The 27,465-nt window shown below is 45.1% G+C and overlaps 1 protein-coding gene across 1 annotated transcript; it reads right to left on the reverse strand.

Moving 5' to 3' along the window:
- On the reverse strand, nucleotides 1-26,863 carry BCL7B (BAF chromatin remodeling complex subunit BCL7B). Its single transcript, XM_066382381.1, has 6 exons — nucleotides 26,635-26,863; nucleotides 20,901-20,976; nucleotides 7,804-7,900; nucleotides 2,385-2,555; nucleotides 1,384-1,463; nucleotides 1-1,054 (listed from the first exon to the last, which is right to left on the reverse strand). Exons 1-6 carry the CDS (start codon nucleotides 26,724-26,726, stop codon nucleotides 962-964), a joined length of 609 nt encoding a protein of 202 aa, XP_066238478.1. The 5' UTR covers nucleotides 26,727-26,863; the 3' UTR covers nucleotides 1-961.
- Nucleotides 26,864-27,465: the final 602 nt, after the last annotated feature.

A 27,465-nucleotide genomic window follows, 5' to 3' on the forward strand; every position in this document is an offset into this window, starting at 1 on the left:
CATATTTCAAATAGTTTAATTTTAAAAATATTCTATTCAGTGCTAAAATATGTCTTCACTCACTGTTGCCCATTTCCATTTCTTAAACTTTTATGAAACAAAAAATAAAATTGCAAAGTTTAATTAAACATGCAGATTTCAAAGGAAAGGGATCTTTCTAGAAAGTCTGAGCTGAAGGAGTACTGTGGGGGGTGGGAACTGTTGTCAGACTTAAATTCTTGCTGGGGCAGTTTGTGGCATGGGTGCAGGGGACCGTGGCAGGAGGCAGAGAATGCTGGAATGAAATGTATAGGTGAAAACAGCTGCATGTGTTTGTGTGTGTGTTGGGGGAAAGGGATGGTTATGGTGGGGGACAAAGAATTGTCAGCAGCTAGAGAGCCCACAAGAGGTAGGATAACCTCAGGAATGGGCAGAAGTGCCAGGGCAGCAAGGAATCTATATGGACTTTTCTGCCCTCATATGGAGAAAAACCTCTTCCCTCCAAAGTCTCTACCCAGGCATTCTCCAATAGTGGCCTATAGGGCGCCTAGCCCTATGGGGAAGTCCAGGAATCTACAGTTGCAATTCAAATTCAAGTAACTCTTGGCACTCTCTTCTCTAAAGGGTGCCTTCCACTTATCTTTTCTCTTGTAGAAGCGCCAAGCTCAGTCCAGAGGTTCTGGAGCAGAGACTGCTACCTGGAAGTGACAGATGAACGCTGGGATAGCTGGTGGTCCAGCTTACTTGGGGCACAAAAAGGACATGAGCGCTCCTCTTCTCAGAAGCAAGCGGACATGGGTGCCAGGGACGGGAAGATGATGCTACAACCCCAAGTCCTATGTCAGCCTTCCAGCCCAGAAGGCTTCTATGGGCAGGCTCTGGACCCCAGTGCTTGCCCTTACCCAAGCAACACAGCACGCCCAGAACCAGAATGCAATAAATAGAGGCAGGGGGCCAGGAGGTGAAGGGCGCCAGGATGATGCTAGCTTTCTGATGCTGTCTGCGGCACTGCAGGCTGGTCCACACAGAAGCGTTTCAAGGGTGGGGCACCTGAGTCTTCCTCTTCCTCAGCAATCTAGGAGCAGCCAGAGCATGGAATTATAGGGCCATCCCTCTGAACCAGAAACTCCCCACCCACCCGAATTACAAACCAGAAACCCAATGTCAATCTTCACATAGATAACCAGGAGACACCAGTTTCCCTCGCTACCTCCCAACCCTACTATATATACTATAGCACAGCGGTTCTTAACCTGTGGGTCGAATGACCAAAACACAGGGGTCGCCTAAAGCCCACAGGTTGAGAACCGCTGCTATAGCACATTCCATCCAATAGGCGCGATTCACAGCAACAAAGTCCCTCCTTTTTTCTTAGAAACTGGGAAACCCAAAGTGCCTCCTTACCTTTGTCTCCAGTGGAACTGGTTCTTCCTTCGTGAGGGTGGGAGGTTCATCAGCCACTTCTGAGGCAGGCAGGGAGGGCTCTAAAAAAGCAGCAAGGTCAGCATAACTGCAGAGCCTGTTATGGAGACTGAGGTAGGAGACTTCCATAGAATCTGCCTTCAGCTAGGGGAGCTTTCCTAAGAGCTATGTGGAGGTGCAACTCTAGCTGAAGAATCAACATACATATATTTTGTTTTTTATTAACTTTTAAATTTATTGATTTGACAAAGAAGAAAGAAAACACAATGAGAAAGAGAGAGAGAGAGGGAAAGAAACATCAGTTTGTTATTCTACTTATTTATGCATTCATTGGTCAATTCTTTTATGTGTCCTGAACAGTGACTGAACTTGAAAACTTGGCATATTGGGACGATGTTCTAACCAACTGAGCTACCCAGCCAGGGATAACATACATATATTTTAGAAACAACATATGTTATAAGAAGAAATTCACAGGTGAGAATGCAAAGAGCATAAACTCTGAGGTTAGAAGGTATGAAATTGAGGATACCCAGTTCCATCAGTTACTAGCTATGTGATCTTGGATAAGCAATTTAAACTTTCTGAGACTCCGCTTCCTCATCTGTAAAATGGAGACAATAGCTTCTGTTTCAGTGTTTGGAAGTGACTTATACCAAGCATTAAATATGGAAAGTGCCTCACATAGAGCCTGACACTCACTTCTGCTGCGCATTTTCTTCCTTCATTCTGTGAGAGGAGAAAAGATAACCATTCTCCAAAATAGCCCAAACTATTCTGCTCACAAAAATTAGGGGATATTTCAAAATTAATATGAAGCTATAAAATATCTCCTAATTTTTGTAAGGAGTATATTAACAAATAGCTTGAGGCTGCCAAGCTCTGTGGCATTTTCTCTTACCACTCATTCTAAAGAAGAGAAACATCAAGAGCAAGAGGCAAGTCCTCTCCAAGATGTTTGTCCTGGATCAACCGAGACTCACCCTCGAGGATCTCCTGGCCCAGAGTAGGGGGCTGGGAGTCGTCTGTGCGGAAGTCAGAGGTGTGTGCTGGGCTCAGGGACTCGCTCTGCTGGGGGCTGGGGCTCGAGTTGGTGCTGCTGTCCACCTTGAGTTGATAGACATCAGACACAGAACTCTGGTTGCTGTTTTCATCTGAAAATCAAACATGACAAAGGCAACAGCTGAGAGTGGTAATTTTTACTCAATACTAACTCAGTAGAGAGCCAAGGGCCTAGTATTCTCCTTAGGCAGCCATAGACATACCAGGTGCAATGATCATTGCTGCAGATGCGCCCTGAACCGAAGGCCGATGTTCATGGCGCTTCTAAATTATCAATGGAGTCTAAGTTGATTAAGTTAAGCATTTTCTATTTCACAATATATTCTAAGCACCAAATGCAGTCAGAATCTTTAAATTTATGCAATTTATATATCAGGAAGGTCAGGACACAGTTATTAAGTATTATCCACCATTTATAGCTTAGACCTGGTTTCTTTTTTTATTCTTTTTCATTATTTAAAACATTTTATTAATTGACTGATTTAGAGAGACAAAGAGAGAGGGAGAGAGGGAGGAGAGGAGAAAGAGGGAGGGAGAGGAGAGGGTGGGAGAGGAGGAGTAAGAAAGGAAAGGAGGAAGAGGGAGAGAAAGGAGAGAAGGGAGAGAGGAGAGAGAGAGAGGAGAGGGAGGGAGGGGGAGGAGGAAGGGAGAGGGGGAGGAGGAAAGGAGAGGAGGAGAGGAAGGGAGAGGAGGAGGGAGGGAAGGAGAGGAGGAGGAGGGAGGGAGGGAGAGGGAAGGAGAGGAGGAGAGGGAGAGAGGTGAAGAGGGAGGGAGAAGAAAAGGAGAGGAGAAGAGGGAAGGAGAAGAGGAGGGAAGGAGGGAGGGAGAAGAGGAGAGGGAGGGAGAGGAAAAGCTGGAGAGAGAAGAGGAGGAGAGGAGAAGAGGGAGAGAGAAGAGGAGGAGGGAAAGGGAGGAGAGAGGGAGGGAGAGAAGGAGGAGGGAGGGAGAGGGGGAGAATAGAGGGAGGGAGGAAGAGGGGGAGAGGGAGGGAGGGAGAGGAGAAGAGGGAGTGAGCAGAGGAGGGAGGGGGAGGAGAAGGGAGAGAGACAGAAGCATTCATTTGTTCCACTTAATTATGCACTCATTGGTCACTTTTCTTATGTGCCCTGAGGAAGGATCAAACCCGCAACCTCAGAGTTTCGGGACAATGCTCTAACCAACTGAACTACCCAGCCAGGGACAGACCCGTTATTTTTTTTTTTTTAATTTTTTTTTAATTTATTCATTTTAGAAAGGAGAGAGAGAGAAGAGAGAAAAGAGGGGGAGGAGCTGGAAGCATCAACTCCCATATGTGCCTTGTCCAGGCAAGCCCAGGGTTTCGAACCGGCAACCTCAGCATTTCCAGGTTGACGCTTTATCCACTGCGCCACCACAGGTCAGGCCCCGTTATTTTTTTTTTAAGATTTTATTTATTTATTATTATTTTTTAAATGTTTATATATTTTTTAATTTTTAAAAATTTTATTTATTCATTTTAGAGAGGAGAGAGAAAGGGAGAGAGAGACAGAGAGAGAAGGTGGGGAGGAGCTGGAAGCATCAACTCCCATATGTGCCTTGACCAGGCAAGCCCAGGGTTTCGAACCGGCGACCTCAGCATTTCCAGGTCGACGCTTTATCCACTGCGCCACCACAGGTCAGGGAAGATTTTATTTATTGATTTTACAGAGAGGGGAAAGAGGGATGGGGAGCGAGAAGTATCAACTCATAGTTGCTTCATTTTTAGTTGTTCATTGATTGCTCCTCATATGTGCCTTGACCAGGCAAGCCCAGGGTTTCAAACCAGTGACCTGAGCACTCCAGGTCAACGCACTATCCACTACACTACCATAGGCCAAGCTGCCATTTTCTTACTGTTCAGTGGAAGAGAGGGACATAACTGTGCCTCTCAACCTTTCTTACAAGATGTGTAGAAAATGATAAAATTTGTCTGGCATTCTCGGCTATCTGGAGGAGGAGGGTGGTGGTGACAGGAAGTGTTCAAGTCAGACCCTTCAGTGGCCCAGGCTCCACTTGATGCTCAAGGACCAAGGGAGTCCCAACCTGGGAAACTGTCTGAAGACCTAAGGTCACCACCTATTAGAAACACACCAGTCAACAACTTCTTCTCGCTTACTTCCAGTAGCCAGCCATCAATTCTGACCCATCCTACTGCTCTATCACTTGTGTTCATTCCTCCCTCTCCTGCTGCCTTAGTTCAGGCCTTGTCATTTCTTTTTTTTTTTTTTTTAACTTAATGAAGGAAGTAGAATTTATTTAGCTGGTGGAGCAGCATGATCCCCAAAAAGGAATTCAAACGTGTGCTCCACAAAGTTAGATTCCTTACATTTAATATACCTTTAACAGAATACAAATATTCATGCAAGGGTCTCGCGATCCCATTGTCTAGAGGTACATGTCACTCTCATGACTCCAGGATGAGAGGGTGAATTTAGGTGGAATCAGAGGATAAGTGTTGGAATTTTTTTTTTTTTGTATTTTTCTGAAGCTGGAAACGGGGAGAGACAGTCAGACAGACTCCCGCATGCGTCCGAACCGGGATCCACCCAGCACGCCCACCAGGGGGCGATGCTCTGCCGCGACCAGAGCCACTCTAGCGCCTGGGGCAGAGGCCAAGGAGCCATCCCCAGTGCCCAGGCCATCTTTGCTCCAATGGAGCCTTGGCTGCGGGAGAGGAAGAGAGAGACAGAGAGGAAGGAGGGAGGGGGTGGAGAAGCAAATGGGCGCTTCTCCTATGTGCCCTGGCCGGGAATCGAACCCGGGTCCCCCGCACGCCAGGCTGACGCTCTACCGCTGAGCCAACCGGCCAGGGCCAAGTGTTAGAATTTTTAATTAAGGTATGTAAACATGGTTTCTTAAAAGCTTTGGAGAAAAGAAAAAGGGCTTTTCAGATAAGTTCTATCTTCCTTGCTCTGTGTAGCAAGTGGTCCCAGGCACCTTTTCAGAGAACTATAGAAAGTATTCAATAGTTAATCTCGAACTGTCTGACTCAGTTACCCATGCAAGGCGTTGTCATTTCTGGCCTGGCCTCCAGCAACAGCCACCTAACTGCCCTTCCTTCAGTACCATGTACTCCCCACTATACTGCACACTTCTGCTGGCATGGTCCTTCTAAAGCCTTCAATGGTTCCCTGCTGCCAAAAGGATAAATTTCAAACCCCAGTGCTTCTCTGGGTAGGCACAAGATGGCCCTATCCTAACATACAAAGTCCTTTCTGACCTCCAGGCTAACTGCCTATTGTTAGTCCATACACACCCCTTGGCTCCAGCCAAGCTGGACCCTAAGCAAAGAGTTGTTTCCTGTACAGGTGTCTGTTACAACCTGTCCTTTTCAGTCTTCCTGGAAAGGCCCTATCCAGGCCAACACTGAGCTCAAGCAGCACATCCTCCACGGAGCCCTATATCCTCGGCTCTCTTGGGTAAAAATGACCACCACCACCCTCTTTTTTAAAGATTTTATTTATTCATTTTAGAGAGAGGAGAGAAGAGAGAGGAGAGAGAGAGAGAGAGAGAGAGAGAGAAGGGAGAGAGAAGAAGGGAAGGAGCAGGAAGCATCAACTTCCATATGTACCTTAACAAAGCAAGCCCAGGGTTTTGAACCAGAGACCTCAGTGTTCCAGGTAAACACTTTATCCAGTACACCACGACAGGCTAGGCCTTTCTCTCTCTCTCTTTTTTTCAATGTATTTATTGATTTTAGAGAAAGGAGAGAAATACGCAGAAACATCAATGTATTTCTGTATGTGCCCTGACCAAGGATCAAACCAGCAACCTTTGTATATCGGGACAATGCTCTAACCAACTGAGCTATCTGGCCAGCGCTGACCACTCTCTATCTTATGCTCCTGTTATATCCTGCATTTATTATGTTACACACCAGTTTCCTTCCATTATACCCTGTGCAGACAGGCTCAGTGGCTTACTGGTTCTTGAACCTCTTGTGCATAGTACCTGCCTGGCATATTAGTAGTTCCTTAAATGTTCAATGAATGAAAAGGATGAGAACTGGCCAGACTGAGAAGATGGGAGCCTCATATGTCTCCTAAAGTCCTATAATTATTGAATACCCCACACATAGCTAAAGAAGCTTTCCCTTGTATTCTTTCCTGTATCACACTGACCTTGGGGATGGAAAGAGGGTTATAGGAGGTGGGGACGTTGGGGAAAAGGGGGAGGCATACCTGCATGCTCCCATACTAGTGTAAGAGAAAATAGTAAGCCCTTTCTAGTCTTTACTTCTACAAAGACTGCTATCTTTTTTGTTTTTATCCATTTTTAGAGAGGAGAGAGAGAGGTAGAGAGAGAGACAGAGAGAGAGAAGGGGGGAGGAGCTGGAAGCATCAACTCCCATATGTGCCTTAACCAGGCAAGCCCAGGGTTTCAAACCGGCGACCTCAGCGTTTCCAGGTCAACGCTTTATCCACTGCGCCACCACAGGTCAGGCCAAGACTGCTATATTTGATGCTAAAATCAAAGTTGCATTTTATTATAAAAAATATAAAGCTCTAAAAGAAAGAAAGAAAGAAAATACAAAAAAATAAGAATAAAGCTTTGTCACTTTTGAGCTTAAGTAAACACTTTTCTTCTCCAAGCATCTTGTCCCTTAACTAGGGAAGGTTTAATCACAGGCTCATGTAAAGGATAAAAATGAGAAACTGAAGTGAAAGTGCTCCAGAACAGTAACTGCCACACAGGTGTAAGAGTAACATTATGAATGCAGTGCTGACACAGGCAGGATGTTTACTGAAGATTTAGGAGGCAGAACTTGGGCCAACAAGGGACAAACAGATGCCCTGGCTTTGTGTGGCCCACTCTCAGGCACTATCATAAACAGTCTAAAGAAAAGAGCTTCTGACCCAGAAAACCAGGAACTAATGTGAGGTTTGTCACTTACTAGTTATGTGATTTTTTTTTTTTTAATTTATTTATTCATTTTTTTAGAGAGGAGAGGGAGAGACAGAGAGGGAGGAGAGACAGAGAGAGAAGGGGGGGAGGAGCTGGAAGCATCAATTCCCACATGTGCCTTGACCAGGCAAGCCCAGGGCTTCGAACCGGCAACCTCAGCATTTCCAGGTCGACGCTTCATCCACTGCGCCACCACAGGTCAGGCTAGTTATGTGATTTTATATACCTAGCTTCACCTCTCTGAGCCTTTTTCCTTAAATAGAAAATGAGGATACTATTATCTATCTTGCAAGGTTATTGTGAAGATTTATGTATTATAACTAGCAAAATACCCACAAAAGAGTAGGCACTGAAATGATACACAGAACTATCCTTATTATTAATGGGTTCATCTAAGTTTTTATTCTCCTACAAGGAAGGCATGTGGATGCAACTCACCCTGGAATTCAAGAAGGAGAGAGGAATTGGCTGAGGCATCAGAGGGAAAGCCATTAGGTTCCCGGGTTGCTGAACCGTTCGATTTTGACTTTTCTTTCTAGAAAAGGAAAAAAAAAGAGGAATATGATAGAGCCAACCAGGAGACTCACAGAGAGGGAGAATGGTGCTATCTGAGACACTACAAAGGTCTGGATTGGGACTAAACAGAAATAACAACAGCACTTTTGAGAATCCAGAATCCAAGGCATAATGGAATCCTGGACAAGGTGTCATAAGCCTCGGTGTCTCTATAAAATGGACCTTCCAAGCTAATATCATGAAAAAGACACATGCGTATGTTTCTACTAGATCTCCCTGTAGTACCCTTCTGCTTTCTGCCCTGATCAGAATGCACCACCCAACCTTTCCCTATGTGGAAGGGCAAGAAACACTAAACACTCATTTGAAAAGATTCCTATTTCAGGAAAACAATAAGTTAAAAAAAAATGGACCTCTGACTAGAAAAAGGAAGAAGTCCCTTTATATGTAATACAAGAAGTTATGAAACAAAGGGGCCCCGGCTAAATAGTTCTATTCATGACCAATCAAACTGATCCATTCAAAAGGATCACCATAGCCTGACCAGACGGTGGCGCAGTGGATAGAGCATCGGACTGGGATGTGGAGGACCCAGGTTCAAGACCCCGAGGTCGCCAACTTGAGCATGGGCTCATCTGGTTTGAGCAAGGCTCACCAGCTTGAGCCCAAGGTTGCTGGCTCGAGCAAGGGGTCACTCAATCTGCTGTAGCTCCCTGGTCAAGATACATATGAGAAATCAATCAATGAACTAAGGAGCCACAACGAAGAACTGATGTTTCTCATCACTCTCCCTTCCTGTGATGTTTCTCATCTCTCTCCCTTCCTGTCTGTCTGTCCCTATCTGTCCCTCTCTCTGTCTGTCACAAAAAATAAATAAAGGATCACCATACTTCAATCTTTATCCATAACATGATCTCCTCCATGCAGGTTACACATGTTGGGGGAATCACAGTGGGAAGGTAAGCACTAGCTTTCAACAAACAAGTCTACAGGAAAGTAAATTTGCAAATGAAAGCATCCCAATAGCCAAAAGTATAAATCTGGGTAATTTCAAATTCACCAATTCATAGTTTATATATCTCTTTATTGTACATGCACTGTACTAGTAATACAATTTAGTTTTGTTCATAATTCTCAATTCTATCTCTGCAGTAAATCAATTGTACACATTTATATATGTCCTTTCCTTCATGTTTTTAATCTTTCTTTCATTTTTTAATTTATGTACTGATTTTAGAGAGGAAGGGGGAGAGAGAGACAGACAAAGACAGAAACATCGATCTGTTCCTGTATGTACCCTGACCAGGAATTGAACTGGTAACCTTGCGTATCGGGACAACACTCTAACCAACGGAATTACCCGGCCAGGACCTTCCCTTCATTTTTTCTTAGGTAGACATAATTTTAATGTAATTATATATTACCACTTTACCGAATAAGCTACATAAACATGATTTATTTTTTTACAGAGACAAAGAGGGAGTCAGACACAAGGACAGAAACAGACAGACAGGAAGGCAGAGAGATGAGAAGCATCAATTCTTCTTGCAGCTCCTTATTTGTTCAGTGATTGCTTTCTCATATGTGCCTTGATAGGGGTTAGAGGGCTACAGCAGAACGAGTGACCCCTTGCTTAAGCCAGTTACCTCTGAGCTCTGCGTCCCAATTTGATGCTGTATTCACTGTGATACTGCTTGGTCAGGCTAAACATGATTTTTTAATAGCTGTATAATATACCACATACCATAATTCACTTAAAAACTTCTCAACTATTAGACATTTAACTTTAACTTATTTAGAATTGTGTTTACTTATCATTACTAGAAATAAAGCCACAATGCTCAACTTTCACTTTTTCCTGGATTATTTTATTCAGATAAAATTCGCAAAAAATATTCCTTCTAGATCAGAAAGTACAGAATGGGCCCTGGCCAGTTGGCTCAGTTGGATATAGCATCATCCTGAAAGGAAAAGGTTGCAGGATTGATCCCCAGTCAGCGCATAAACGTGAAGCAACCAATAAGTGCACAACTAAGTGGAACAACAAATGGATGCTTCCCTACTCCCCCTTCCTCTCTCTCTGTCTCTACACCAATCAATATAAAATAATAATAAATTTATAAAGGTATAAACATAGTTATTTCCTTGAAATACACTGTACCCCACCACTTCCTAAAGGGATGGTGGCAATATATTCAGTGTACTATTTTCACAGCACCCATGCCAACATTTGGCTTTATCGTTGTTTTTTTTCCTGCTCTCTCTCTTATCCTTATTTTAATGACTCTGTGTTCAAGTAAAATACATATTTCACTAAAAGAAATACTAGAAATTCTATAGGAAGTTATAGCAATGCAGAATAAAAAGGAAACCTGAGACAACCTACCCACATATTTGCATGAAAATGGATCAGAGTACTATCACTTGCTTCCCCTCCCTCATTCACTGCATTAAACACATTTTCCTATGCTACTGAGTAATCTTCAACACCATTTTATAATGGATACAAAGCTTTACAAGATACAAGTGCATAATAACTTAATGAAATTTCTACAATAAGATCTTTATTTTGCTTGCAATTTAAAATATTATGAATACTGTAATACTAAACATTGTAGATGTATCCTGTACACATGATTATCTCATGACGAAAAATTCTTAAAGATAAAACATCCAGATCTAAGAGATAAATATTTTGAAAGCTTTTTATCCCTTCAGTTTTACTGAGTTATACATGACAAATAAAACTGTTAAGATATTTAATATGTCCATCGTGATGTGATATACATATACAGGGTCAAAAGATTCCCACCATCTAATTAACACATTCATCACTGAGAGCTTTATGATCAACTTGACTGGAATAAAGTTTGCACCAATTGACTCTCCCATCAGCAGTGAGTGTCCCATTCCCTTGTATCCTTTACAATTTTTTCTTTACCAATTTTATGATCATTTTCCATTTTCCTCATCTAACAGGTCTATGACAGTGCCTTAGAAGATGGCACACTACCATGGATCATCGGAGGAAAGATAAACTAATGAACGTCAGGGCACAGCTCAGAAAGCAACACAAACACTGTGTGAAGCCCTGGAGACAAAGTGCTGAGTGCTGGGCAGAGAGAATTTGAATAGGAAAGGGACAGGGACTTACATGGGAGAAATAGGTTAAAGGCTGGGGTTGTTTCTAACAGTGATGGCATCACCATTACCAGGGTTTGATGAATAAAGGGTGGCTCCAAAGCTCTCATAACTTTCACCCTCCAGTTCCTTGGCCTTGGCAATGACAAGGAAGGATGGCTGCTCCTATATAAACGTAGCACATGAAAGACTGGTACTAGGAAGTTCCCTGAGAGACCCGGGAAGATGGCAGAACGAAAAGAGAAAGACTGAACCCCTGAGGCTAATGCCATCCCTTAAATTCATTTAGATGAGGGAAAACCAGAGCTTAGGCTTCTAGGCTCCCCCCAGTTACATATTACTAGCCAAGGCAGCACAGGGTCCCAAAGGAGAAACTCACCAGACACCGGAGGAAAACAAGCACCGCAAAACACAATAAACAGAACGAGCTATACCAGCATGGTCCCAGGACAGAAGATTTTAAATAAAACACAGCAAGTATTCTCACAAAGATAAGGATGATACTGGAAAATTGTTTAGGAAGAGAACCAACTGAGCCTGACCTGTAGTGGCACAGTGGATAAAGTGTCAACCAGTTCGAAGCCCTGAGCTTGCCTGGTCAAAGCACACTCAACAACCAATTAACGAGCAACTAAAGCGAAGCAACTATGAGCTGATACTTCTTGCTATCCCCTTACCTCTGTAAAATCAAAAAATAAAACTTTTTTAAAAAAGAAAAAGAACCGCCTGACCTGTGGTGGCGCAGTGGATAAAGCATTGACCTGGAAATGCCGAGGTCGCTGGTTCGAAACCCTGGGCTTGCCTGGTCAAGGCACATATGGGAGTTGATGCTTCCAGCTCCTCCCCCCTTCTCTATGTCTCTTCTTTCTCTCTCTCTGTCTCTCCCTCTCCTCTCTAAAATGAATAAAAAAAAATAAAAAAAAAAAATATTTAAAAAAAAAAAAAAAGAAAAAGAACCAATTAAGAAAACTGGTATAATTGTTCAAAATAAAAATTAAGTAAATGCATTTAGTAGCAGAAATACATACAGTTAAAGAAAGAATTAATGACAAAAACTGGGTTGAGAAATCAGAATAGAGAAATGAGAAAAGAATAAGTAGATAAAATAAATGAAAGAAAAATTCAGAAATAAAAACGTTACATGTGAACATTATAGGATATTCTAACAGAACTCCTAAGAGATCAAAAACAGAAGAAATTTTGCCTGACCAGGCAGTGGCGCAGTGGATAGAGCATCCGACTGGGATGTGGAAGGACCCAGGTTCGAGACCCTGATGTCGCCAGCTTGAGCGCGTGCTCATCTGGCTTAAGCAGAAAGCTCACCAGCTTGGACCCAAGGTCGCTGGCTCGAGCAAGGGGTTACTCGGTCTGCTGAAGGCCCGTGGTCAAGGCACATATGAGAAAGCAATCAATGAACTAAGGTGTCGCCACGAAAAACTGATGATTGATGCTTCTCATCTCTCTCCGTTCCTGTCTGTCTGTCCCTAGCTCTCCCTCTCTTTGACCCTCTCTCTCTGTCCCTGTAAAAAAAAAAAAAAAAAAAAAAACAGAAGAAATTTTAAAAGTTTCCAGGGCCTGACCAGGCAGTGGCGCTGTGAATAGAGTCTCGGCCTGGGATGCAGAGGACCCAGATTTAAAACCCCAAGGTCACCAGCTTAAGTGTGGGCTCAACAGCTTGAGTGTGAGGTCGTCAGCTTGAGCATGGGATCATAGACCTGACCCAGTGGTCACTGGCTTGAACCCAAAGGACACTCACGTGAAGTCCAAGATTGCTGGCTTGAGCCCAAGGTCGCTGCCTTGAGTAAGGGGTCATTGGCGTGGCTGGAGCCCTTGGTGAAGGCACATATGAGAAAGCAATCAATAAACAACTAAGCCGCCACAATGAAGAATTGATGCTTCTCATCTCTTTCCCTTCCTGTCTGTCACTATATGCCCCTCTCTGTCTCTCTTACTAAACAAACAAAAAAAACCCATGAAAGTAAACAAAGATATTTTTAAAAATTAAAAGATACTTTCAGAAAGTTTATTCTACAAAAGCCTTCTTTGAAAAAATCTTAAAGAATGGATTCCAGCAAGAAAAATGAGTCTAGGAGAAAGCAATATATAATAAATAGGTGGCAAAGGATTAGTAAATAATTAGTAATGTTTACTTTGTCTAATAAAGCAATGACTAAAACAAAAAATATTTGTGAAAACTGAAATCTAGGCTTCACCAGGAGGTGACGCAATGGATAGAACATCGGATTGGGATGTAGAGGACCCAGGTTCGAAACCCCAAGGTCACCGGGCTTGAGCACGGGCTCACCAGTTTGAGCTCGGGGTTGCTGGCTTCAGTGTGGAATCATAGACATGACACCATGGTCGCTGGCTTGAGCCCAAGGTCATTGGCTTGAGCAAGGAGTCATTTGCTCTGCTGGAGCCCTGGTCAAGACACATATGAGAAAGCAATCAGTGAACAACTAAGGTGTCATAATGAAGAATTGATGCTTCTCATCTCTCTCCCTTCCTGTCTGTCCCTCTCTCTGTTTCTCTGTCTCAGCCACAAAACAAAAACAAAAACAAACAAAAAAAGCCCCTGATGTCTAAACTGAATTTTCTAATCTAAAATCCCACTCAAAACAAAAGACAAGGTAGGGCCTGACCAGGCAATGGCATAGTGGATAGAGCGTCGGACTGGGATGTGGAAGACTCAGGTTTGAGACCCTGAGGTCACCAGCTTGAACACGAACTCATCTGGTTTGAGCAAAGCTCACCAGCTTGGACCCAAGGTCGCTGGCTTGAGCAAGGGGTTACTTGGTCTGCTGAAGGCCCACGGTCAGGCACATATGAGAAAGCAATCAATGAACAACTAAGGTGTCACAACGAAAAATTGATGATTGATGCTTCTCATCTCTCTCCATTCCTGTCTGTCTGTCCCTATCTATCCCTCTCTCTGATTCTTTCAAAAAAAAAAAAAAAAAAAAAAAAAAAGGCCCTGGCCGGTTGGCTCAGCAGTAGAGTGTCGGCCTGACGTGCGGGGGACCCAGGTTCGATTCCCGGCCAGGGCACATAGGAGAAGCGCCCATTTGCTTCTCCACAACCTCCCCCTCCTTCCTCTCTGTCTCTCTCTTCCCCTCCCGCAGCCAAGGCTCCATTGGAGCAAAAGATGGCCGGGGCGCTGGGGATGGCTCTGTGGCCTCTGCCCCAGGCGCTAAAATGGCTCTGGTTGCAACAGAGCGACACCCCGGAGGGGCAGAGCATCGCCCCCTGGTGGGCAGAGCATTGCCCCTGGTGGGCGTGCCGGGTGGATCCCGGTCAGGCGCATGCGGGAGTCTGTCTGACTGTCTCTCCCGGTTTCCAGCTTTGGAAAAATACAAAAAAAAAAAAAAAGACAAGGTAGGGCTGGAAGTGGGGGAGGGGTAGAGATCAGAGGTGGGGAAAATATGTTATGGGTATAACCAGGTTCAAAGTAAAAATACAGATTAAAAAAACAGTGAGAAGCGGGGAAGCAGACAGACCAGGATCCACCTGGCATGCCCACCAGGCAGCGAAGCTCTGTCCATCTGGGGCGTTGCTCCCCTTCGGACTGAGCCATTCTAGAGCCTGAGGCGGAGGCCATGGAACCATCCTCAGCACCTGGGCCAACTTTGCTCCGATGGAGCCCTGGCTGCCGGAGGAGAAAAGAGAGAGAGAGAAAAGAGAGGGGTAGGGGTGGAGAAGCAGATGGATGCTTCTCCTATATACCTGACCAGGAATTGAATCCAGGACTTCTACATGCTGGGCCGACACTCTATCGCTAAGTCAACCGACCAGGGCCGAAAAAAAAAATTTTTTTTAGATTTTATTTATTGATTTTAGAGAGAGAAAGAGAAAGGCAGGGTGGGGGCTGAGGGGAGGAACAGGAAGCATCAACTCATAGTTGCTTCTCCTATGTACCTTGACCAGGCAAGCCCAGGGTTTCAAACTGGAGACCCCAGTGTTCCAGGTCGATGCTTTATCCACTGGAAAATATAAATTTTGGCAAGCTTTACAGGGAAAGACAGTAAGTCTTAAGTTAGATGTAGCCAATAGAAAAGAGAAGTAAAACTTTCAAATCAGCAGAAGAAAATTTATCTAGTCACCATGAGATGAACAGAGAGAAAAACCAAGTGGATTATGGCAGAAATCCTTGTCCATATTAATAGAATTTTCCCAGGTTTACTGGCCACTAGCTGTGCCACAGCTATTATGAATACACATAGTAAGTATGTATGTATGTATATATAGTATACATATAGTGTGTGTATATATATTTCCTGAGGGAACTTCTAGGAAACTCCTTAAGTTCCTGAAAATACTATTTGCCATCCTTTCACTCCTCTTGCTGTCCTGAGCTTGAATGTGCTGAGTGAATGGCTAAAGCTCAACCTTGGAATACAACATCAAAAATAGAGCAGAATGGGAAGTTATTTAATGGGTATAGTTTTAGTTTTGCAAGATAAAGAGTTCTAGAAATTGGTTGTACAACAGGTAAATATATTTAACACTACTGAACTACACAGTTAAAAAATGCTAAGATGGTAAGTTTTATGGTATGTATATTTTATCACAATTAATTAAAAAGTAAAATGAATTAAGCCATTAACTCCCCTCTAAAAATATTTTTTAGCCTGACCTGTGGTGGCGTAGTGGATAAAGCGTCCACCTGGAAATGCTGAGGTCGCCGGTTCGAAACCCTGGGCTTGCCTGGTCAAGGCACATATGGGAGTTGATGCTTCCTGTTCCTCCCTCTCTCTCTCTCTCTCTCTCTCTCTCCTCTAAAATGAATAAATTAAAAAAAAAATTTTTTTTCCCATTTTTCTGAAGCTGGAAACAGGGAGAGACAGTCAGACAGACTCCCGCATGCGCCCAACCGGGATCCACCCGACACGCCCACCAGGGGCGACACTCTGCCCACCAGGGGGCGATGCTCTGCCCATCCTGGGCGTCGCCATGTTGCGACCAGAGCCACTCCAGCGCCTGAGGCACAGGCCACAGAGCCATCCCCAGCGCCCGGGCCATCTTTGCTCCAATGGAGCCTTGGCTGCGGGAGGGGAAGAGAGAGACAGAGAGGAAAGCGCGGCGGAGGGGTGGAGAAGCAAATGGGCGCTTCTCCTGTGTGCCCTGGCCGGGAATAGAACCCGGGTCCTCCGCACGCTAGGCCGACGCTCTACCGCTGAGCCAACCGGCCAGGGCAAAAAAAAAATTTTTTTAAAGGAGCAGAAAGGTTAGAAGAACCTAGGTTCCTGAGGACTACTGGATCAGAACCACTACATTAGTCCTTGTGTTTCCCTGAGAGATTTCTTAAGACACTAAAGAAAAATCTTAATTATGTTGTCTATGTTAAAATTAAAGAGTTCTTTTACTCAAGCACCATAAAGACAGTGTAAAGACAAGCCATGGTATGGGACAATGGGTAGTACATAATTGAAAGAATTTGTGTCTAAAACATAGCGAATTCCTACAAGTCATAAGAAAAAGACCACAACCAAAAGGTAAAGACGTAAAAAAGCACTTCCTAAAAGAGGAAACCCAAAAGGTAATAAACATTAAAAAAAAGGTGCTGTCATTAGTAATTTACACAATTAGTCATCAAATTAAAACCAAAATAAGGGTACTCTCTCTCTCTCCTGGGAGGGAGCACAACCATGCAACCATGCGTTTCCCTTACCCCTCTTCTGCCTTCACAGGCATGTACTGTGTATCTCCTAAACTCTAAGGGTCTCCATCAGACTTACAGCCAGGGAGCAATGGGCAGCAGCAGTTCATCCCAGTCTACCCTGGGACCTGTCTCCAAAGCCGCCTTTTCCCCTGACTTATCAATGGGCTAAAGCAGCCCTGCCTAGGCTCTCTCCTGTTGCTTCTTCTGTTCTAAGCCCTTCCTTGTTCCACTGCCTTCAGTTGTTTTTTTCTTTTCCAACTGAGAGGAGGGGAGATAAGAGAGACAGACTTCCACATGCGCCCCAACCAGGATCCACCCAGCAATCCCTGTCTGGGGCTGATACTCTGCCTGTCTGGGACAATGCTCTCAATGGAGCTATTTTTAGTGCCTGAAGCAGAGGCTCCATTGAGCCACCCTAAGTGCCTGGGCCAATGTGCTCAAACCAATCCAGCCATGGCTGTAGGAGAGGAGAGGAGGGGGGGGAGAGAGGGAGGGAGAGAAGAGGGGAAGGGGGAGGGAGTGAAGAAGCAGATGTTTGCTTCTCCTGTGTGCCCTAACTGGAAATCGAACCCGAGACATCCACACACCAGGCCAACACTCCACAACTGAGCCAACCAGCCAGGGCTCTGCCTCCAGTTCTAATAAACGTACTCTTAAAAAAAACCCACACAAAACTCACCCACAAAACAAGCTATCTTTACATATACAGTGTACATTAACAATACCAATTGATGATGAGGATATGGAACAAGAACACTGATATTTCTGGTGGGAATATACAGGGGTAGGCAAAAGTAGGTTTACAATTGTGAGTATGCAAAAAGAATTTATTCTTTTCTTTTTTAAAATTAACTTGAGGTAGGCCTGACCTGTGGTGGTACAGTAGATAAAGGATCGACCTGAAATGCTGAAGTCACTGGTTTGAAACCCTGGGCTTGCCTGGTCAAGGCAAGTACGTCTTCAAGCCATGGGAGTTGATGCTTCCTGCTCCTCCCTCCTTATCTCTCTCTCTAAAATGAATAAATTAAAAGAAAATCTAAGCCCTGGCCGGTTGGCTCAGCGGTAGAGCGTCAGCCTAGCATGCGGAGGACCCGGGTTCGATTCCCGGCCAGGGCACACAGGAGAAGCGCCCATTTGCTTCTCCACCCCTCCGCCGCACTTTCCTCTCTGTCTCTCTCTTCCCCTCCCGCAGCCAAGGCTCCATTGGAGCAGGGATGGCCCGGGCGCTGGGGATGGCTCTGTGGCCTCTGCCCCAGGCGCTAGAGTGGCTCTGGTCGCAATATGGCGACGCCCAGGATGGGCAGAGCATCGCCCCCTGGTGGGCAGAGCGTCGCCCCATGGTGGGCGTGCCGGGTGGATCCCGGTCGGGCGCATGCGGGAGTCTGTCTGACTGTCTCTCCCCGTTTCCGGCTTCAGAAAAATGAAAAAAAAAAAAAAAGTGAAAAAAAAAAAAAAAGAAAATCTAAGAAAAAAAAAGTCAATCAATTAAAAAATTAACTTTTAGTCTTTTTTTTAATGTTTATTTTATTGATTTTAGAGAGGAGGGAGAGCAAGAGATAGGAACATCGATCTGATCCTGTATATGACCTGACCAGGGATCAAACCAGCAACTCCATGCTTTAGGACACCAAGGTGACCCAACCAAGCTATCCAGCCAGGGCAAAAGCAGTTTATTCTTACATTACTATTTATTAATTATTGTATTATTTATCTTATTATCATTATTTTGCACCCTTATTTATGATTTTTATTTTTATTTATTTATTTTTTTAGCAAGAGACAGACAGGGACAGACAGGCAGGGAGAGAGATGAGAAACATCGGCTTCTAGTCGCGGCACCTTAGATATTCATTAATTGCTTTCTCACATGTGTCTTGACTGGGGGACTATAGCTGAGCCAGTGACCCCTTGCTCAAGCCAGAGACTTGGGCTTCAAGCCAGCAAGCTTTGGGCCCAAGCCAGTGACCTTGGGCTTCAAGCCAGTAACCTTTGGGCTCAAGCCAGCGACCATGGGGTCATGTCTATGACCCCACACTCAAGCCAGCGACCCTGCGCTCAACCTGGTGAGCCCACACTCAAGCTGGATGAACCTGTACTTAAGCCAATGACATTAGGGTTTTGAACTTGGGTTCTCAGCGTCTCAGGCCAATGTTCTATCCACTGCACCACCATCTGGTCAGGCATGATTTATTTTTTAGGTAACGATGGCTGGTAAATTAACCAACAACCAGCAAAAGTGGATACTTAAATCTACTTTTGCCAGCCCCTATAAATTGATACAATTACTCACTTTCCAAAATAGTTTAGCATTAACTAGTCTAAGTAAAAAAACACAGACCCCTCCCCCCAAAAAAACCCAAACAAACCACAGACCCAAGACCCAGCAATTCCACTCCTAGGACTATCCCAGAGGGAAACTCATGTACATGTTGATTCACATACTGAATTAGAAAGTTCAAAGAAGCACTGATCCTAGTCTCCCAAACTGGGAACACCCCAAACATCCACATACATCAGAATCAGAAAGATAATTTACAGTATAGTTCTAGAATGAAATTCCATGTGGCAACAAAAAAGAACAAATAGCTTCAAAGACAACATGCAAAAATTTTATAAACATAATGCTGGGTGAAAAAGGCAAGATGCACAAAAACAGACACTTCACGATGCTTTTTACATCAAGTTAAAAATGTTTGCAAATGACTAGAGAAGTGGTAAGAAATGAGTAGGGAAAAAAAAAGGAAAAAAAAAAAAAAAAAGAAATGAGTAGGAACAACATCTCCTCCAGAGGGAAGGGAGGGGATGCTGGAACCAGTCCCACACAGGAGCCTCTGGGAGAGTTGGCAATGCTCTATTTTTTTTTTTTTTTTATTCATTTTTAGAGAGGAGAGAGAGAGAGAGACAGAGAGGGAGAGAGAGGAGAGAGACAGAGACAGAGAGGGAGAGAGAGGAGAGAGAGAGACAGAGAGGGAGAGAGAGGAGAGAGAGACAGAGAGAGAGAAGGGGGGAGGAGCTGGAAGCATCAACTCCCATATGTGCCTTGACCAGGCAAGCCCAGGGTTTCGAACCGGCGACCTCAGCATTTCCAGGTCGACGCTTTATCCACTGCGCCACCACAGGTCAGGCAATGCTCTATTTTTTTTTACCTGGGTTGTTTTGACCAGGGTATCAGCTTTATATTAATTCAGTATACTGAACACTTATGTTTTATATACTTTTATGTCTGTTTTAGATTTGATATTTTTCTTTTTTTTTTTCTTTTAAATTTTTTTATTTATTCATTTTTAGAGAGGAGAGAGGGAGCGAGAGAGAGGGGAGAGAGACAGAGAGAGAGAAGGGGGGGAGGAGCAGGAAGCATCAACTCCCATATGTGCCTTGACCAGGCAAGCCCAGGTTTCGAACCGGCAACCTCAGCATTTCCAGGTCGACGCTTTATCCACTGCGCCACCACAGGTCAGGCCAGATTTGATATTTTTCAAAAACAATTAGGGGAAAAAGTTGGAGACAATCTGGGTGATTTAGTACCCGCAATGTGTAGCTAGATGTGATCACTGTATATGAGAATACAATGCAAGAGTCAAAAGTAGTCATTCTATTTACAATTACAGAAACATGGACAGTTCTCAAAAACAAGGTTGAATAACAAAAGAGAATAGAGGTTTATAGCACAATTCTAGTAAAAATTTAAAAACACCAACATGAAACAATGCTATGTATTTTCCAAGAATACACAGGTGTTCAAATAAATCTAATGAAGATAAATTACAAAGGCATATACACATATAAAATACATGAAAATACACTACAGTGAGTAGCATATTGGATAAAAGCAGGAGTCAGCGAACTTTTCCCTAAAGGGCTAGATAATAAATATTTTAGACTTCACAGGCCATTATGTCTTATGGCAACTACTCAACTCTGCCATTATACCTTGAAAGTAGCCACAACAATAAGAAAACCAATGGGCAGCTACATTGACACTCACAGGGAGCAGGCCTGGGTTGTAGTTCACCAAGCCCAAGCCCTGGAAAAGAGGAAGGGGTTAAGGAAAGGGAATAAAGGGGAAAGAAATAAAGGGAAGCTTTGTGTGGGCCAGTGACAGAGGGTGCCTTTACGTATTTCCAACTCAATTCTGGGGAAATATATCCTTTATCATTAAGAGGCAATCAAAGAAAAAAAAACAGTACCTTTTTTTGTTGGGATATTCTTCCACACTTACCTCCTTGCTGTCTGTCACAGGAACCCACTTAAATATCCTAAGGGATGTGTCACCCACAGTCACCCACTTTTTCTCCCTAAAAGAAAGACACTTCTTAGGACTCATAAAACAGTAAAATAGATTTTCTGTTCATAACTGGTGCTTTCCTATTTCTCAGCAGATCGTTCCTTCAATCTTAAATGCCTTCTAAATTTTCTTTCCATCAAATTACACCTTAACTTTCAGTGCAAAATCATCCCTTTCAGAAAAACTGTCAAATTCCTTTCACTCTGAACTCTATTTGCCACCCTTCCTCACATACAGTAAACCAAAGCCTTCCTCCCCCCAAGGCCTACACCAAGAGTACCAGCACATTTCCTAACACAGGTATTTATTTACCTAGCATCTCTTCATTTTCCAAAAATTAATTCAATTCCACTGGTACTTTTAAAGCCCTATATTATAAAAGGCCCTGCAGGATACAAAGGATATATAAGGTATGGTCCCTACCCAGGGACCTTATAGGAATAAAAAAGGTAAGGAAATAATTGAAGGTGGCAAGGATGAGAAGGCTGAAAGGCAGAGTCTAGAACAGGGGTCGGGAACCTATGGCTCACAAGCCAGATGTGGCTCTTTTGATAGCTGCATCTGGCTCGCAGACAAATCTTTAATAAAAAAATAATAACGTTTAAAATATTAAACATTCTCATGTATTACAATCTATTCATTTCCTACCGCTCATGTTCATGGTTGCGGGTGGCTGGAGCCAATCACAGCTGTCCTCCGGGACAACACCAAATTTTTATTGGATAATGCCTAATGTACACAGGTCGTTGTATGGCTCTCACAGAATTACATTTTATTTATTTTTTTTATTTTTATTTATTTTTTTTATTTTTCTGAAGCTGGAAACGGGGAGAGACAGTCAGACTCCCGCATGCGCTCGACCGGGATCCACCGGCACGCCCACCAGGGGCGATGCTCTGCCCCTCCGGGGCGTTGCTCTGCCGCGACCAGAGCCACTCTAGCGCCTGGGGCAGAGGCCAAGGAGCCATCCCCAGCGCCCGGGCCATCTTTGCTCCAATGGAGCCTTGGCTGCGGGAGGGGAAGAGAGAGAGAGGAAGGAGGGGGGGTGGAGAAGCAAATGGGCGCCTCTCCTATGTGCCCTGGCCGGGAATCGAACCCGGGTCCCCCGCATGCCAGGCCGACGCTCTACCGCTGAACCAACCGGCCAGGGCCAGAATTACATTTTAAAATATGTGGCATTCATGGCTCTCTCAGCCAAAAAGGTTCCAGACCCCAGGTCTAGAATATGCCCTGGATGTTCTCCACTCCTATGTCTCCTGTGGAACTCTGGTTTGGAACACAACTCCATTTAAAAATAATCACAAGCCAGCCTGACCAGGCGGTGGTGCAGTGGATAGAGCGTTGGACTGGGATGCAGAGGACCCAGGTTGAAACCCCGAGGTCATCGGCTTGAGCATGGGCTCATCACCAGCTTGAGCGAGGGGTCTCTAGCCTGAGCATGGGATCATAGACATGACCCCATGGTCACTGGTTTAAGCCCAAAGTTCTCTGGCTTGAAGCCTAAGGTCACTGGCTTGAGCAAGGGGTCACTCACTCTACTGTAGGTCCCTGGTCAAGGCACATATGAGAGAGCAATCAATGAACAACAAAGATGCAGAAAACAAAGAATTGATGCTTCTCATCTCCTTCCCTTCCTATCTGTCCCTATCTGCTACTCTCTCTGTCTCTGTCTCTCTCTCTCTCACACACACACACACACAAAATAAGGACTGTTTTAACGTTTTATTTTATAGAGGAAATACCTTTTAAGATAAGCCTTAAAATAATGAGCCGCTTTATTCCCCCTCTCCCCACCAGGCACATAACTAAGGAAAGGCAAATGACATTCTTGAATTAGGCAGTAAATTAGGACAAGCAGAGGGACAAGTTGAGGGGGGAGCCTGAAATATGACTTCTGAAAGTTTCAAGTCCAAATGTGATAATATAAAAAAGCAAAAAAAAAACCTGTTACTATTGCTACCGATGATGACATCACAAGAATGTAAAAAAAAGAGGCTGTGGAAGAAGAAAAAACTGGGAAGACTTGGAATACTGAAAGTTAATTCCTGGACAAGACACTCCATTTCCTCATTTATTTAACTAATTTATTTAACAAGTACTTAATAACAAGACCCTGTGCTAGGTGGGCACTAGGCACACAGAGAACAAGATACATGGTCCCTATCTTCACAGAGCTTGCACTCCAAGTGGAAAGACACCAAACAACTCATCACTATCAGTCATGGAATTACCATTTTTGTAAGTTAGAAAGTCAAATATAGGAAATATATGGTTCAACCTAATACAACTGTGGAAATACAATTTTATGGAGACCTGTTCTAGACTGGGGATTTTTGTGTATGTGTGTGACAGAGACAGAGAAAGTCAGAGAGAGGGATAGATAGGGACAGACAGACAGGAAGGGAGATGAGAAGCACCAATTCTTCTTTGCAGCATCTTAGTTGTTCATTGATTGTTTTCTCATATGTGCCTTGACCAGGGGGCTACAGCAGACTGAGTGACCCCTTGCTTGAGCCAAGCGACCTTGGGCTCAAGCTGGTGAGCCTTGCCCAAACCAGATGAGCCCGCGCTCAAGCTGGCAACCTCAGGGTCTAGAACCTGGGTCCTCCGCGTCCCATTCCAATGCTCTATCCAGTGCGCCACCAGGTGGTCAGGCTCGATTGGGATCTTAACAGGTCGAGCTGAGCAAGGGGTTAACTAGGCAAGGAGGATGTGATATTGAAGGACACCAGGCAGCTGGAATAGTCATGTGGCTCCAACTGACAGAAGGCCAGTGTCCCCAGAAAGAGGGCAGTCTGAGCCACGTGGTGAAGCAGGAAGGACCAGGTTTGGTCTTAAGAGCAAGTAGTCACACAAGCACTACATTGTGTCCGTAAAGTCATGGTGCACTTTTGACTGGTCACAAACTCTCCCAGTTTCATACCTATTCAGTGCAGTTCGATGTGGGCTCATGCACAGATTTTTTAGGGCTCCTTAGGTAGCTATCCCGTATAGCCTCTACAGACTCGTCACTGACTGATGGCCTACCAGAACAGGGTTTCTCCACCAAACTGCCCGTTTCCTTCAACTGCTTATCCCACCGAGTAATGTTATTCCTATGTGGTAGCGCTTTGTTATAAACGCACCGATATTCACGTTGCACTTTGGTTACGGATTCGAAGTTAGCGAGCCACAGAACACACTGAACTTTCCTCTGTACTGTACACATCTCGACTGGCATGGCCGTGGGTTGCTCTGCTGTATACACGGTGTTATGTCATCATCTGCGCATGTGCACATGTTGCCACATCATCCTACAGAAACTGGGAGGGTTCTCCTTTTATTTGGTGCAGATTTCACATTTTAATGGTCATTTGTTGCTTTCCTGTGACCGGTCAAAAGTGCACCATGACTTTATGGACACACTGTATTTTCTTTCTTTTTTTTTTTTTTGTATTTTTCTGAAGCTGGAAACGGGGAGATAGTCAGACAGACTCCCGCATGCGCCTGACCGGGATCCACCCGGCACGCCCACCAGGGGCGACGCTCTGCGATGACCAGAGCCACTCTAGCGCCTGGGGCAGAGGCCAAGGAGCCATCCCCAGCGCCCAGGCCATCTTTGCTCCAGTGGAGCCTTGGCTGAAGAGAGAGACAGAGAGGAAGGGGGGGAGTGGAGAAGCAAATGGGCGCTTCTCCTGTGTGCCCTGGCCGGGAATTGAACCCGGGTCCCACGCACTCCAGGCCAGGCCGACGCTCTACCGCTGAGCCAACCAGCCAGGGCTACACTGTATTTTCTTAGCAAAGGAGTGCCATGATGAGATTTGCACTTGAGAAAAATTCTATCACAATGAGTGCAATGTAAGCAACAGGACTGAGGAAATGAGCAAGAACTGAAGCAAGGAGACCACAGGGAGGCTGGTACACAGGTCTGGGTGAGAGAAGATGGTCATGTGGCTTAGGCTGCTGGGGGGGGGGCAGAGAATGTCAGGAGAAAAATAAAGGTGTGCCAATTATTACGTTTCACAAAAAAACCAAGAGGATTACATTTGGTGGGGGGAGGGGGTAAGGAACTTGATCTTGGGGGAAAAGTGACAAACGCAAATAAAAGTACAAAGTAACAAAGTCCCAAGGAGGAGTGGAGGCTAAAAGACAAGAGGGCAAGGCCTTCCTGGAGAGAGCTAACACCTATGCGGGCTTTAAATTATTTATAGTCATCAGCTAGAGAAAAGCACTCAAGAATTTGACTGTAAAACTTTAATGTGATAATACATCAGAGTTCCTGATATAAAATAGGCAGCCAACCAGTGTCTACAATGAATGTTATACCAGCCGTTTCCAAACGAGTAGGTCTCAATTCCTTTACCAAAAGCTCCCAGGGCACTAAGAGAAAATGCCTACTGTTGCAGTAATATAAGGTTATAGTAATTAAACATACAGAAATATAGGAAAACATGGAAGATATATAAAAATAATTAGAATATTAAAAGCAATTAAGGAAATTAAATAAAGTTATGCTGTCTGGATAGGAATTAATATAATGTGTACAGACATGATAAACAGACTCTGCCTTTTGCGCAGGGCTCAGTGTGTGTGTGTGAAGTTACATATAGATAAGTGGCTTGATGTCATAACTCTGTGGATTGAAGTAAACAGGAGGCTCCCCTAGGAACATCTTAAAAGTGGCTTGATGTAACATTTCAGTAGATTAACATAAAAAGGACTCCCTGCGAGGAACTCCCAAAAAGGTGGTTTGAGATGATAATCTTGTAGATTGACACCTGTTAGAAGGCATTGGCCAGAAAAGGTACTAAAGCTAAGGGGCCCCCCTGCTGCAGTAGTCGCCCAGACTCCAACGTGAATGTGGACTGTCTCCACGCCTCTCTGACCAAAGACAGCCGGGAGGAGCATGTCAACAAGGCCCTCTTAAACTGTACCCAGGCACGCCAAAAGATTTGTAATAAACTGCCTGTGTGATTCTTGCAACTAACTTGTGTGTCCACTGCGTCTTTCCTCCGGTGGCAGTTTGTGTCAGCACCGATAAGTAAAACCCTCATAGCCGCCTCAAGGGTAGTCTAGAATAGGCTGCCAGCCTGCTGATAAGCAGGAGTATCCCACTGCGCGGGGAAGTCGAATCAGGGATACCTGATCAATGTGGAGCTTGGGCTCTACTGGGACACCTACTTAGCATGCGGGCCAGTATCGGTGAGCAGAAAGTTATCATTCTCTTACAAAGCTTGCTCCAGGGGCAGGTAGGTATCGAGGAAGTACCTCTCACCAAACTTAGACGAATTAATACGTAGATCGCTCAGTCTGTCGGACAGGACACTTAGATAGCTAGTTACTATATGGGGCAGTTCATAACTCAAAAGGTCCCATAGGCGTGCGGAAAGGTAAACAAAAAAGCTCCCGCACTAAGGAGAGGAAGCTCCACCGGAAGCCGGCAGCTCCCCAGGGGACGCACCACCCACCAGCAGGAGGGAGGGACCACAAGCCGGTCGAGCCACTGATTGGTCACAGCCACCGCAGCCTCTGACCTCACGCCAAGGCAATCTGCACTCTCCTCCCGCCTTCTCCTGCTCCCCCTCCCCCCAAACGCCAGCCAGTGGGCTCCTATCCGGCCTGTCAGGGTGGCGCTCCTTTGGTCCTGGGCCGAGGACCCCCGCCAGCGCTCTAGGTCCCGGCCCCTCACCATTTCCGCACTTTCTCGATGGCCGCCATCACCTTCTTGATGTCATCCTTGGCTCGGCTGCGGGTCTCGGCCCGGACTGACCTGCCCGACATGGTGGCGGCGGGAGCGGCGGGGAGCCGGGACACTACTCCCAAGACGCAGGGAATCTCGCGCTTCACGCGCTGCCACCCGCCCCGCCGCAGTAGCGTCACCGCAGCCGTCTCCCCCTCCTTGCGCGCGTGCGCGAGGAGGCGCGCGCACCCGCCCGCCCCTTGGGGCTCGAGGTCTCAGCGCGCCTGCGCGCCCCGCCCCTGGCGTCCAGGTCCCCAGGGTGCTCCGGGAGTCCCCTCGGTGTCTAAACAGGCCGGGTCCAGGGTGCGCTGCGAGCGGGCAGCATTTGCCTTGTGCTGTGAACAGGGCAAGTTGCGAGGCACTGCCAGTTGAATACCTAGGACTTTCCCAAAGCGTTTGGAGGTCGGCACCTTCGTTCTCTGGCCAAGGATTTTGCCATTACCTGTGTTTTACGGAGTTGACCTTAACAAGACCACAGTTCTGCATTATCCTTTCCTGCTTCCCACCAGTCGGGCGCCCTATCTCCCCAGATTAAACCTCTGTGCTCCATCCACAAAGAATTTCACACTTTTTTCAGTATGCCTTCCAGCCTCGCGCCCACGTTGCACCTGATGAACTGTTTACGTTCTGTACTCTTCCAACAAGCAGTTGAACTTAAGAGAAGCCTTCACCTGACATCCTAGGGTTCCACTTTTTTTATACTTATCACTTTATATCACTATCTTATTTAATTCAGCAATTGTTATTTAAATGATGCCTCCGTTGTACAAGGCTCTGTGT

This window comes from Saccopteryx leptura, chromosome 4 (genome assembly GCF_036850995.1).
Source record: "Saccopteryx leptura isolate mSacLep1 chromosome 4, mSacLep1_pri_phased_curated, whole genome shotgun sequence".
In the NCBI taxonomy this organism is placed as follows: Eukaryota; Metazoa; Chordata; class Mammalia; order Chiroptera; family Emballonuridae; genus Saccopteryx; species Saccopteryx leptura.

Coding starts and splice junctions, on each gene's coding strand:
- BCL7B (XM_066382381.1), bottom strand. CDS start 26,726: ATGTCGGGCAGGTCAGTCCGGGCCGAGACCCGCAGCCGAGCCAAGGAT. Junction 20,977..26,634: donor ATCGAGAAAGTGCGGAAATG/GTGAGGGGCCGG, acceptor TCTTTCTTTTAG/GGAGAAAAAGTGGGTGACTG. Junction 1,055..1,383: donor CAGTTCCACTGGAGACAAAG/GTAAGGAGGCAC, acceptor GGCTGCTCCTAG/ATTGCTGAGGAAGAGGAAGA.